The sequence below is a fragment of the Choloepus didactylus genome, chromosome 4 (genome assembly GCF_015220235.1).
Source record: "Choloepus didactylus isolate mChoDid1 chromosome 4, mChoDid1.pri, whole genome shotgun sequence".
NCBI lineage: Eukaryota > Metazoa > Chordata > Mammalia > Pilosa > Megalonychidae > Choloepus > Choloepus didactylus.
In genome coordinates this window covers 73922138-73933313 of record NC_051310.1, presented here as the reverse complement: position 1 = coordinate 73933313, position 11176 = coordinate 73922138, and the positions used below count along the sequence as shown (strand labels likewise).

The window sequence follows — 11176 nt, the reverse complement described above, 5'->3', positions numbered from 1 at the left end:
TCTGTGGCATATTCTGAAAATAATATAAAAATAATTTCTATAGGATGACTGAAACTTGGCTTGTAAAACTGTAACATAACAGCATAAAATCTACAAACAGAATACACTTAAAAACATCTTCCTTTAATGACACACTGTTTAAAAAAGTCATATACCCAGGTACCACGTGTAAGAAATAGCAAGTGGATTATTGGAATTGACTTCCACTGGGTTTAGAACTAGTTGGGACCCACGGGGAACCTGGCTGTCCCTTAGAGATATCTGTCTTTCTTGAAAAGGGGAGTCTGGCCGGTTCAGATGAGAAGGTTCTCACGACAGGGCTGGTCACCACGCCCCAAATCCAGCCCTCAGATGGTGGCAGGGATGCATGTCCTGGGGTGCTCACTGCCTTTCTAGAATCAAGACTCGCCTTCTTTCACTTCTCCATTGCTTGCAACCATCTTCCTTTCCCTGCTCCACAAAGGTCCCCCAAATCATAGGAGAGTATTGGGGGGCCCCTTAGTGAACAGGGAAACAACACAGTAATTTTTTTATGGTTCCCGCCGAGCCTGAAAAACTAACCTGGTCCAGTTGGTGCATGGTACTAATAAATTTAGTAAGACAACAGGCTCTCTGACTTTTTTTTTTTTTTTAAATACTGTTTAGTGGAAAGATGGATCAACTCCCTCACAAAAGGAAAGAGGTACTCTTAAGTGTGTGGACTGAGTCACAATGTGTTGCATCGGCAGGCGGCTGGCACTTTTAGCCTGCCTCGTGCTGGAGCTGAAAAATCGTAAGCATAAAATCTAAAAACAGAATATACTCAATACACGTGGCTTTCACATGGTGAGAGGAGGTGAAGGTGTGGTCATTGCTGCACCTCAGATCTTATTCATAGCACATCAGATGGGGGTGGGGAGTTTACTGTGAAATTCAAGGACACAAGACAGGTCACTGTTTTTTGATAACCCACAGGTATTACTCTGCCTGGTTTGGAAGATTTTCCTCTATGACAACGGATCCAATTTTTTATTTTTGGTTTGCCTTTTTTTTAAAAATGTGGCGGAACACAAGAGAAAATTGAAATATTTGCATAGCCAGTTTTGGAAATTTCAGGTTGGCTGTTAAACTGGGAAACATTTTTTAAAGAAACATGAACTTGACTTCTTGTGTGTATGAGTTTGGTTTCTGAAATCACATTTAAGTATTTAAGGGTGGCTGTCTGAATCCTCTGAGTATGGGGCACGAGGAGGAGCTGGTGGCTACAGTCAAAGTGACACTTTCTGTGACCCCAACAGCTTTGGGTAGCAAAGCAGTTGCTTGGCATGACATGGAGAACCAGTTCCAAAGAGCTGGACAAACACATCCTCTCGACAAGAGATTTAAACAACCCAAACCCAAACCCAAACCAAAACAAAACAACAAAAAACTCAAAAACCTGCATTTTTTTCTAATAAAAGAAACAAGAGGGACATCAATGTTACTAAATACCATACTTTAAGTATCATTCAGCACAAAAAGCAAACCTTTCAGAATACTTCTTAAAGATTCTACTTGATAAATAATTCTGATTTCAGGAACCACTTATACAAAACTTGAATAAATTACTGAAAACGCCACGTGCTGTGGGGTAATTTAAAAATAAAGGAATTACTCACAGGAAATACTCAATTCTTTTATTATAATTCTTCAAACAAGTTTAAAAAATCCCCTCCCCATTTTTCTTTTCTTTTTTTTCCTTTTTTGCTGTTGCTGTTCTTTGTGAGGGGGAAAAAAGCATCCTTTCTGGACAAGGAGAAGCTGGCTCTGATGAAGAGATGGTCAACCTCCCGCCATTTTCTGATGATACCCTCACAGCAAAGCCAGGTTTTCTATCTTTCTTACCATTGTTAGAGGCTGTTCTAAGGCTCTCACAGGTTTTAAAGTATTTCATCTGTTAGTGAGGATTTCACCCATCTTTTCTGTATGTCATGGAAACAAGATCTTTAGCGAGGCAGGTTTTTAGCTCCTCAGTGTTCTTGGCCAAAACGGTATTCGCCAGAGGTAATCTTGGAAGGAAGAAGCTGCATATTGCTGCTCAAAACTGGGTAAGCTAAGGACACATTAATTTTGTTTTTCCTCAAGAAATGTATGAGGCACCAAAAAAGGGACTGCTTGGGGGTGTCAGGCAGCTCGCTCAATGTGTGAGGGAACCCGAAGCGGCCCCTCCCTGCCCCAGGGGAGGATGCCACGTTTGGACAAAACGGGCACGAGGAGGTGGGGAGCAGGTTTCCTTCCCTCGGCTCCCCCGGCCCCTTCCCTTTGGAAAGAGGCACGGGCCGGATTTCAAAGCAGCCTAGTGGGGGCATACACACAGTGACCCCGCGGTCAATTCCTTGTCCCTCTCCTTGGGCCCCCGAATACTTCCTGGAGGGGGGGGGGGCTCTCCAGCTTCAGTTCACTGTGGATGCGTCTTCTAACGAGGAACGTGAGACGGCTGTCCTATTCATTTGTCTACGGGAAACTTCTCATTTGCGAGTTACGAAACTTGCCTTTGTGACTCCAAGGTGTCTTTGGCAAGCTGTCACCCGAGCTCCCCGGCCGGCCCCGAGAGCGACCCCTACACTTCCCCACACCCTGCGAGGTAGGTTGTATGGTGCCCATTCTTACGGACCCTCGCCGCTGGGATGGCAGTGTGAAGGTTGCTCGGGCCAGATGGCTGCGGGAGGAGCTTTTTGCTTATGAAATGGAGCCGCGGGTTCCTAAGGGGCCACAGTAATCACCAAAGCGCCTCCTTTCCTCCAAGGACCCCGGAGAGGACGCTGTCACGGCAGTCTCAGGCTGCGCGCGGGTGTCTAAACCCCGCGCGCCAGGACCCCTCTCCGGGGAAGAGGCCAGTCGCCAAGGTCAGGGAAAGCAGAGGGGGTGGGGAGGGGGAGACTGTAAAACACCCCCTGCTAAAAACCAAGGGCTGCACATTTCTTTATTTCTCTTAGGGAGGAACAAAAATACTCTTGCAATGGCTATTGGGTTTCCACAGGTACGAGGCAGAGGCTACGCTAGCACGTCCCACTTCCAACAGTATGACTTGTTTCCTATCCGTCTGCTACCTGAGTGACGTCAGTGTAGGTTCAGGCACCATGAGGAACGTTTGACCAAACACGTACACAGCACTGACAGAGAAGTCAACGGCCGTCCAGTTGACCAGGGTCAGTAAAAATTTAGGGGGGGTTGGGAAAGTAGGGGGGGGAGAAAAAAAAAGACACCGACAGACGGGAAAAAAGCATCCCGGCGGGGGCGCGCTCAGGGCCGGGGGCCGCGCGCCTCGCGCTCGCGCCGCCGCCGCAGCTCCTCGCGGTAGCAGTAGGAGCAGTAGTGCTCGGTCTCCGCGCGCCCGTAGAAGGCGCAGTTCTCCCGCTGGCAGCGGCGCTGCGCCGGGCCCGGGCCCCCGCGGCCGCCCTCACCGTTCGACCAGGCGGCCGGCGCGTCGGCGTCGGCGAACTCCAGGCCGTCGCGGGCGGCGCCGAAGCCATTGGTGTAGGTCTGCGACTTGGGCTCGGTACCCGTCGCCGGCCCTGGCCCGGCGCGCGCCAGCGACTCGACCGTATTGACGGTGCGCAGGGCGGTGGTGGTGGCGGCGGCGGTGGCGCGCGCCGGGCTGTAGCTCTGCGACGACAGCGAGCGGTTCTGCTGCGGGTACGTGGCGCACGGGCGCAGCGCGCCCACGGTCGGCGCGCACCCCTCGTCCCGCGCACCCGCCGCCTGCACGTGGATGATGCTCTGGCGCCCCGGCGCCGGCGGGCTGCGCCCGGGAACCGGCCCGCTGGCGGCCCCGCGACGCGCGCCACCGCCGCCGGCAACCGGGGAGGCCGCGCCGCCCGCCGCCGCCGCCCGCGCCGCTCGCGCGCCCGCCGCTGGGCTCGGGCGCTCCTTGAACTTGAGCACCAGCTGAGTGGGCGGCCCGGCCGGCGGGCCTGGCGAGGCGCGCTCGGAGCCCGGCGCGCCCTCGGTGTCGGGTCGGCGCGGCGGCCGCTTGGCCGTGGGGGCGGCGGCGGTGGTGGTGGTGTTGGCGGCGGCCGCTGCTGCTGCCGCGGCGGCAGCGGCAACTGCGGCGTCTCGGCGTCGCTGCTCCTGCTCGGCGCTGAAGCGCTCCTGCGCGCTCGTCAGGTAGTAGCCGATCATCTCCTCGTGGAACTGGTGTCGGTGGCTGGTGAGCAGCAGGCCGGCGAAGATGAACTTGCGCTCGCCCTGCATGGCGGCGCGCAGGATGTTGAGGCTCAGCTTCACGTCCGTGCTGTACTTCCAGGCGTCGCCTCGCGGCCCGCCGCTCTTGTCGGCCGGCGACGCGCCCGCCGCCTTGTCCGTGGGCGACGGCGTGGTCTTCTCCGACGGCGACGTGCTGGCCGACGCGCCCGACTCCTCCTTGCTGCCCTTGCGTGACTTGGCCTTCTTCTCCTTGCCCCGCTCGGGCGCGTCGCCGTTCTTGCCGTTGGCCGAGTTGGCGCGGCCCATCTTGCCGTGCACCAGGCCGCCGAGGCCGCCCATGTTCTTCTTCAGCTTGATGCCTAGCGTCTTGCTGAAGCTGCCCAGCTTGTTGGCCACGGAGTCCGCCCGGGTCTTGTCCTTCTCCTTGCGCTGCTTCTCCTTCTCCTTGTCCTTGCCGTTTTTGCCGTTATTGCTGTTGGAGTTGCTGCACACCGAGTCGCGGTCCGAGTCCAGCGAGTCGGCCAAGGACTGCACGTCCTCCCCCGCTGAGGCCGTCGGGGACTCCGGCTGCGCCAGCGGGGCCTGCGGGGAGAGAGCCGGAATGGGGGGAAGCAGCAGGTCAGAGAAGAGCTGCCCCCCTCGTAGGGCTGAGATAAACAGACCCCGCCGCTGGCTTGCAGCGGTTGGGGGCCTCGGGTCACAGGGTTCCAACCCTTAGGGCCACTCTGGTCTCTGCCAGACTTGAATGGGTGGAGTTGAAGCAAAGAGACGTGGACTGAAGTGTTCTGCTCTGCTGCAGTAATAAAAGGATCACCCTGGTGTTTGTGCACAGCTCGCAATCTGCCTCTGCTGTCCGGTGGGGGACGCTGGGGGCTCCCGCCCTCTGCCTCTGCTCTGATTGGTGAACCCGGCTCGCTGGTTGCCTGCTACTTACCCTGATGCAGGGTGCAGAGACCCACCTGGCTCTGAGCCCCGTTTTGGAGAGAATCACCCTGCCCAGACTCTGGCCTTCCAGGCCAGGAGACCGATGCTTGATAAACTGCAAGTCACAGGCCAGCCCCTGGCAGACCCCTCCTGCACCAAAGCGCCTCTCTACAAAGAAGCCGCCTTTGCTCACTCCAGGCAGGGGGTGGAAACCTGGCCTCAAAACCTCATTTTCTAATCTTGGAGCAACCCCCCCCCCCCCATTCAGCAATGACAAATCAGTTCCATCTTAGGGGCTCCTCTCTCAGGTTGCTAGCGTGCTCAGAGTGCTAAAGTGAGAAGGATTTCAAAATGGGATGTGGGCTGAGAAGAAAAGATGTTCTCATTCCCAGAAGGGGGTTGGAGATGCTGGGGGTGAGTGTGAACACCTTGGAGAGACTCATGGTCATTGTCAACCCACCAGGGGAGGGCCAAGCCGTGTGGGAACACAGTCAAGACCAGTGTCTGGGGTGGGGAAGACCAGTGTCTGAGAAAGGAGGTGGGGAGGATGGGCAGTGCCTACTGCCTTCCTGGGTGAGAAGGGGGATGCCGACCCAACGTCCCAGTGCAAAGTGCAGACCCTCAGGCCAGCACCTGGCTCTGGAAGGAACTGGTGCTCATGCCACTGTGGGCTTTCCCGACACCCAGAGGGTGAGCCTGGGAGAGGGACCATCACTCTCCAACTTAATGTTAGCCCCACACCAAGCAGGTCCAAGAGTGGGGTGACCCTCCTGTGACCAGACCACTTTAGTAGCAAGGGCAGCCCCTCACCTCCAAGCCCCCAATTCCTTCTTTCCCTTTCCACTCCTTTCCTGGGTTTGGGAGGAGCAAAAAGGCTCAAACTGGTTTGCCAGAGACACCAAGGTTGGGAAGTTCAAGGCTGGACCCAGGGAAGGGGGGTGTGCTGGCTCCTGGGAGGTCTCCAGTGGCTGAGAAGCACTGGCTGAAAGGAACCCTAGGCTGGAAGGGCCCTGGCAACGAGGGGCACTGCTGAGCCCCAGCCCAAGAGCTTCCTGGTTCTAGGTCTGGAGCACCTGTCGCCATTCCCCACGTAGCTGCTAGGAAAGAACATCCACAGTGACACTGGTAGAATGACTGCCAGGCATTGGGATGGGCATGTTAGTGTGGAGTCCAGGCAGGACTCAGGAGCCAGACCACCAGCTGTGTGGCCTGGGGCAGTCACTTGTGCCATCAGTACAATGGGGGTATTTACACCTGCCCCTTGGAGGGCTCTTAAGATTAAATACAAGTAAGGATTAAAGCATGAGCCTCCTTAGTGCAGTGCCCTGCATGTTCTGGGTGCTTGGCACCAGGCACCGCGCTGATGTCATGCCTTTGACTATGGCTAATTCAACCGATGCCTGGGAGGGTCAGTTATTTGCAAGCATTGTTGACAAACCCATCCCTTTCCCAGGGAGTTCACACCGTGAATCCAAACAGACATTTACAGTTAATCCCTCCCAGCATCTGGGAGCAGCCGCAGCACAGCCCCTCTATGGGGTGAGCTGGACCCCTTCCCCACCGCCCTGCCTTCCCCTCTCCCCGCGCTACTGCCCTCTGTTAGCGGGGCAGAGGGGGCTGCTATGGAATCGCGCCCTCGGTTCCCTGGCTCTTCCTGGGACCCACCCACTGTTTATAATTAATTCTGCTTCAATGCAGCACATCATGTTCTGATCTCAGTGGAGAGTTGTGTGTTGGGGCTTGTTTTCGGAGTGGGCGTGTTTATTCTTCACCTTCTGCAGAAAATAAGGGAACAAATATCCCTCAGCTGGAGCCCACGCCTACAGACGCGCACCGGGTACAGCCGCAGCTACTTAAAACCCGAGTCCCGGCTGCTGGGACCTGGTGTGGAGGGCTCCCGGGTGGGGGACGCAGCCTGGTGAGGGGGCTGCCCCCGCGGTCTTCCCGGCACGCAGCGACCGTGGGCCCCGCCACTCGAGGCTCACCCTGGTCTCAGAAGGGATCCGAATCCACGTCACATTCATGTAGCTATGCAGAAGGTTCAGCTTGGCTTCCAGCGACAGGATCAGGCTGGCAAGAGAAGGGCACACGTGAAACCAACCCTTTGCTTGCGTCCCACCCTGCACAGGCAAGTGCCCTGTCCCCAGGGGGAGCAGGCGTCTTCCAGCCCCCTCCCCAGAAGAACCCAGGCCCATGGAGGTGGTAGGGCCCTTGCAGAGGGGATCCAGCTAGGATGGGGTCTTACTGGGCCAGCCGCGCATTGTCGTTGTCATCCTTGCCCCACTCCCAGTCCTTCCCGGGGTCCACTGCAAAGTGCAGAGGCAGCAGCTTGTGTTCTGAATCCGTCAGGGGGATCACAGCTGCAAGAGAAGAGACACGGGTGCTGGGTGGTCCAGGGGCGGAGGAGGATGGAGGCTGCGGCTGTGCCCAGGGAGCAGAGAACAGGGAATGCCCCAGCTGGGCGTCTCCGGGAATAAACACAATACTGGAACTGCAGGAGCTTTAAATCATGTTTCATTATTAATATATTTTTTAATGTATTTATTGTGGATGCCGAATCGCAGTTAGAGGCGTCAACCAGGACTCTGCTAACGTTTTGAGTCTGTTGGAAGGCAGGTGCCCCACTGGTCAGCGGGACAGAAAAAAGCTACTCCTTCTATTGTTTCTGAGGAAGGGGACCCCGGGGGGCTCAGGGTGCACTGTGCATGGCCCCTCAGGTGAACCTCCTGGGAGAGTGGGGTGGGGCTCTCTCCTCCAAGCAGAAGGGTCCAAAGTGTCCAAACACCTGGGAAGATGTCAGGGGGTGCAGAGTGCAGGCTAAGGGGATGATGGAAGGGGATGTGCATTTATAGGGTGGGGCCCACCCCCCCCTTTTAGCAGCAAACATCTGGGCAGAGACTGGAGTGAAGTTTGTGGCTGGTCATTTCACAAAGGGACTGATTCATTATAAAACCTCCCAAATGAAACATGCTGCCATGACTTCTGGACCCTGCTGGAGATCTTGGCCCACCTTGAAAAGCCTGCGGTGGTGGTGGGGGTGTAGCTGGGGACTAGTGGCGTGTCTACAGGTCTGTTGGGGGATCTCCTGGCAGCTTCTGAGCTGATGGTGGAACCCAGAGAGAACAACTCCCTAGAGATAAGGCCAACTCCTCCTAAGGGTGTTGTCGGGGACAAGGAGCAGGGAGAGGGTGATATCAGCACCCACATTCTGCCTCCTGCTCTGTGTCTCTGCAGCCCTGCTCAGGGACAGCCACACCTCAGTTCCTCTGCCGGAGCATGGTTTCCTGCCTTCATGCCTGTGGCTTGCTGGTGGGGAGAGAAAGCTGGGGATGCAGAGGTGGGTGAGTGCGGGAAGCTGGAGTTATGAGGGCCCCGGATCTAGGTGTGTGTTGTTTCCCAGGAGGCTGGTTACCTTTGACAGCAAGAGCCCAGCCTCGAGGGGCAGGGGGCCCAGGCTCCACTCTGGGCTGTAAGGTGCTGCCCCCTCCTCCCCCATCTCCCTATCTGCCCAGGAGCTGAGCTCCCTTTCCAGTGAGGAGCGGAGCTTTGCCATGGTTTGCCATTGGCCAGGAATGCTCTTCCCAGCATCACCGGGAAGTTGGCATGGGGTGGGTGTCATTTCCTCATGAGTCATTGCAAAGGGTGCCATGGCAAGAAAAAAAGGCAAAAAAAATTCTAAGATTGAATTCCACTAATACTTAATTTTCTGCAAAGAAATTGGAAAAATGGACTCCATGCTGCCCTCCAGTGTTGCTGAAGAGGAACTGTGAGGGCAAACAAACCCCCTCTGCCCTGTATAAGGGAACAGAAGTGCTGACCAAAGGCCAGCTCTGGGTTTTCCATTTAGCCCCAGGGACTGGGCAGCTGGGTTCTGCCCTGACATGGCCCTTCCCAGGGCTGAGCTGGAGGGTAGACTCACCAGAAGGGCTCAGGGACTGGCCTGTCACATCATTCATGAGTCACCAGACAAACAGAGGGGTGGTCCCTGCTTCCTACCCCTGGACCCTGGGAGAGGTGGGAGCAGGTAGAGGCTCATTCCATAGACACTGTTTCCTAAACCTGCTGGAGCAGCACAGCTACCTGGAGTGCTTGGCAAAGGCACAGAGATGGATCAGAACAGAATATCTGGGAAAACGACCCAAATAAGCATCCCTTGTGGTTCTTGAAATCAGGCAGATTTGGAAAATACTGTTCTATAACAAGAATGTGTTATAAGTCATTGCCATGAATGTGATTTGGGTGATTTGGGTATGGCTGTTTGCCTGACGTCCCTGGCCCGCTTCCCAGAGTAGAGTTGCCGTTGAGAAGCATGTGCCCATCCATTGCTACCTTTCCCAATCCCCAGCATCTAGAAGGGCACAGGCACCAGGCTGCAGCCCATGGAATGAGAGCAGACGTGGCAGGGGAAATGGGCTGGGTAACGCATGAGCCTTCTCCACCCACCCCCTTCCTCCATCCCTGGGGCCTGTGAAAGATGGGCGGAGCTGCAAGCTGGCAGGGGTGGGCTCCTGAATCCCTACCTGCCTCACAATCGGGAGAAACTGTTTTAGACTTGGAATGAGAAACCAGCTTCTATTGTGTTGAGCTGCCATGTTATTGGTTTATCGTTTTCAGAGAAACCAACTAACCTAGTACGGCCCCATGGCCCCCTTGGCTGTCCCTCCCTATCCCGGGACCCCCGGAGCTCCTACCCTCAATAGCTGGGCTCAGACTCACTGCCTGGGTTGCCCATGGCTAAGTGGGAGGTTGGAACTGAAGGCATTAGGGGATGCCCATCTGGAAGGTTCCAAAGGTGCTGGCAGGCTCTCAGCCTCGATTATAGTGGGGTTAAGGCTGGGTAGTGAGAGAGGCTCTAGGGTTATCCCTCTCCTAACTGAGGATGCTCAGGGGCTAAAAGGAGGTCTTCTTTCTGTAGAGAGCACAGCTGTGACCTAAGAGTGAGGGCTGGGACCGCCGGGCTCATACAGGCAGAGGGGCCTCCAACCCAGGCCCTCCTTGTCTGAGCATTGAGGCTCTGAAGGCCTCTGCCTATCCCTTTACGTACTTACTTTCCCTACTGGAAACCTGGCCTTCCCCAGGGAGAGATTTATGGTGCAGTGGCTTGCCCTCTTGTGGAAAATGACAGCAAATGTCTTTCAAAAAATAATCCTGGAAACTTTTTTTTAAATTTCAAAGAGCTCTTGCCTGTCTTTGAGTCAAGAAACAGGTAGGCAGTCTCTCACACTAGCCTGGACATATTTGGAGTAGTTATTTTCCAGAAGAGAATGGGGATTTCCAGTTTCTGCACTGGACGAAAAAGCTCCCACCAGTATGGCAAATTGTTAATTTATAACTTTTCTTTAACCCTTCAGAGAACTGAAGTCACAAGGCAACCAAGTAACCCGAAATATAAGGAAAACTAGGCCCTGGCAGGAAAAGACCAGCGTGGGCGCTTACTTGGCTGGGGCAGACGTGGCTGGACAGCAATAAAAAAACTCCAACTAAGACTGTTTAGCAGCTTGATAAAGGAAGAGTTAGGCAGGGATGGGAATACAGAATCCCTGGGGGGCTCAATTGTCCAGGGAATCTACAGCCACCTGCAGGCTTCTCCCCAGGGAGCTGACATGGTGCTCATGAAAAAGACTGGAAAGATCTGAGAACAGATCCATCCTATCCTCCCTGGAATGAGAACTCAAATAGCAGGGGGAAATGGCAACAGACACTGTCAGTCCTGGGTACTGGAACCTGTCCCCACTGAAGCTGGGGGTAGGAAACAGGAAAAAAAATACTCTCTACCCATGGAGGGATGGGCAGGAGGACTGAGACAGTCCTCCCCTCTCCCTAGACCCAGGTGAATCACAAAGGAGAACACAGCCTTCCCCTTCTCCCTTCCCTCCCAACCCCCAACCAGGCTAACTGACCAAGCAGTGTGCTGCCGGGAGAGGGGCAAGAGTCTGGAGAGAGAACTTCACTGAGGTGCAGCACAAAACGTAGAGCAGACAGTGAGGAAAGCCCCCTGGAAAACCAGGCCCACCCTAAACATAAGCTATGACTACAGGGATTTGAAGCCCATGTGCACAAAGGGTAGCCATGACAATGACAAAACCAA

At 55.2% G+C, this 11176-nt stretch overlaps 1 protein-coding gene across 11 annotated transcripts in view; it reads right to left on the bottom strand.

Annotated features, from left to right (window-relative positions):
• Positions 1–580: 580 nt before the first annotated feature.
• OTUD7A (OTU deubiquitinase 7A) overlaps positions 581–11176 on the bottom strand; it is a 441745-nt gene continuing 431149 nt past the window's right edge. For 8 of the 11 annotated variants that reach the window (XM_037832844.1, XM_037832850.1, XM_037832845.1 and 5 more), the window contains 3 exons: positions 7334–7448; positions 7074–7158; positions 3262–4746 (listed from right to left, as the gene is read on the bottom strand). In XM_037832844.1, coding sequence (XP_037688772.1) covers positions 3262–4746; positions 7074–7158; positions 7334–7448 — 1685 coding nt within the window. Of the gene's footprint in view, positions 4747–7073; positions 7159–7333; positions 7449–11176 lie in introns of all 11 variants that reach the window. The other 3 variants (XM_037832852.1, XM_037832854.1, XM_037832855.1) reach the window with 1 other exon arrangement.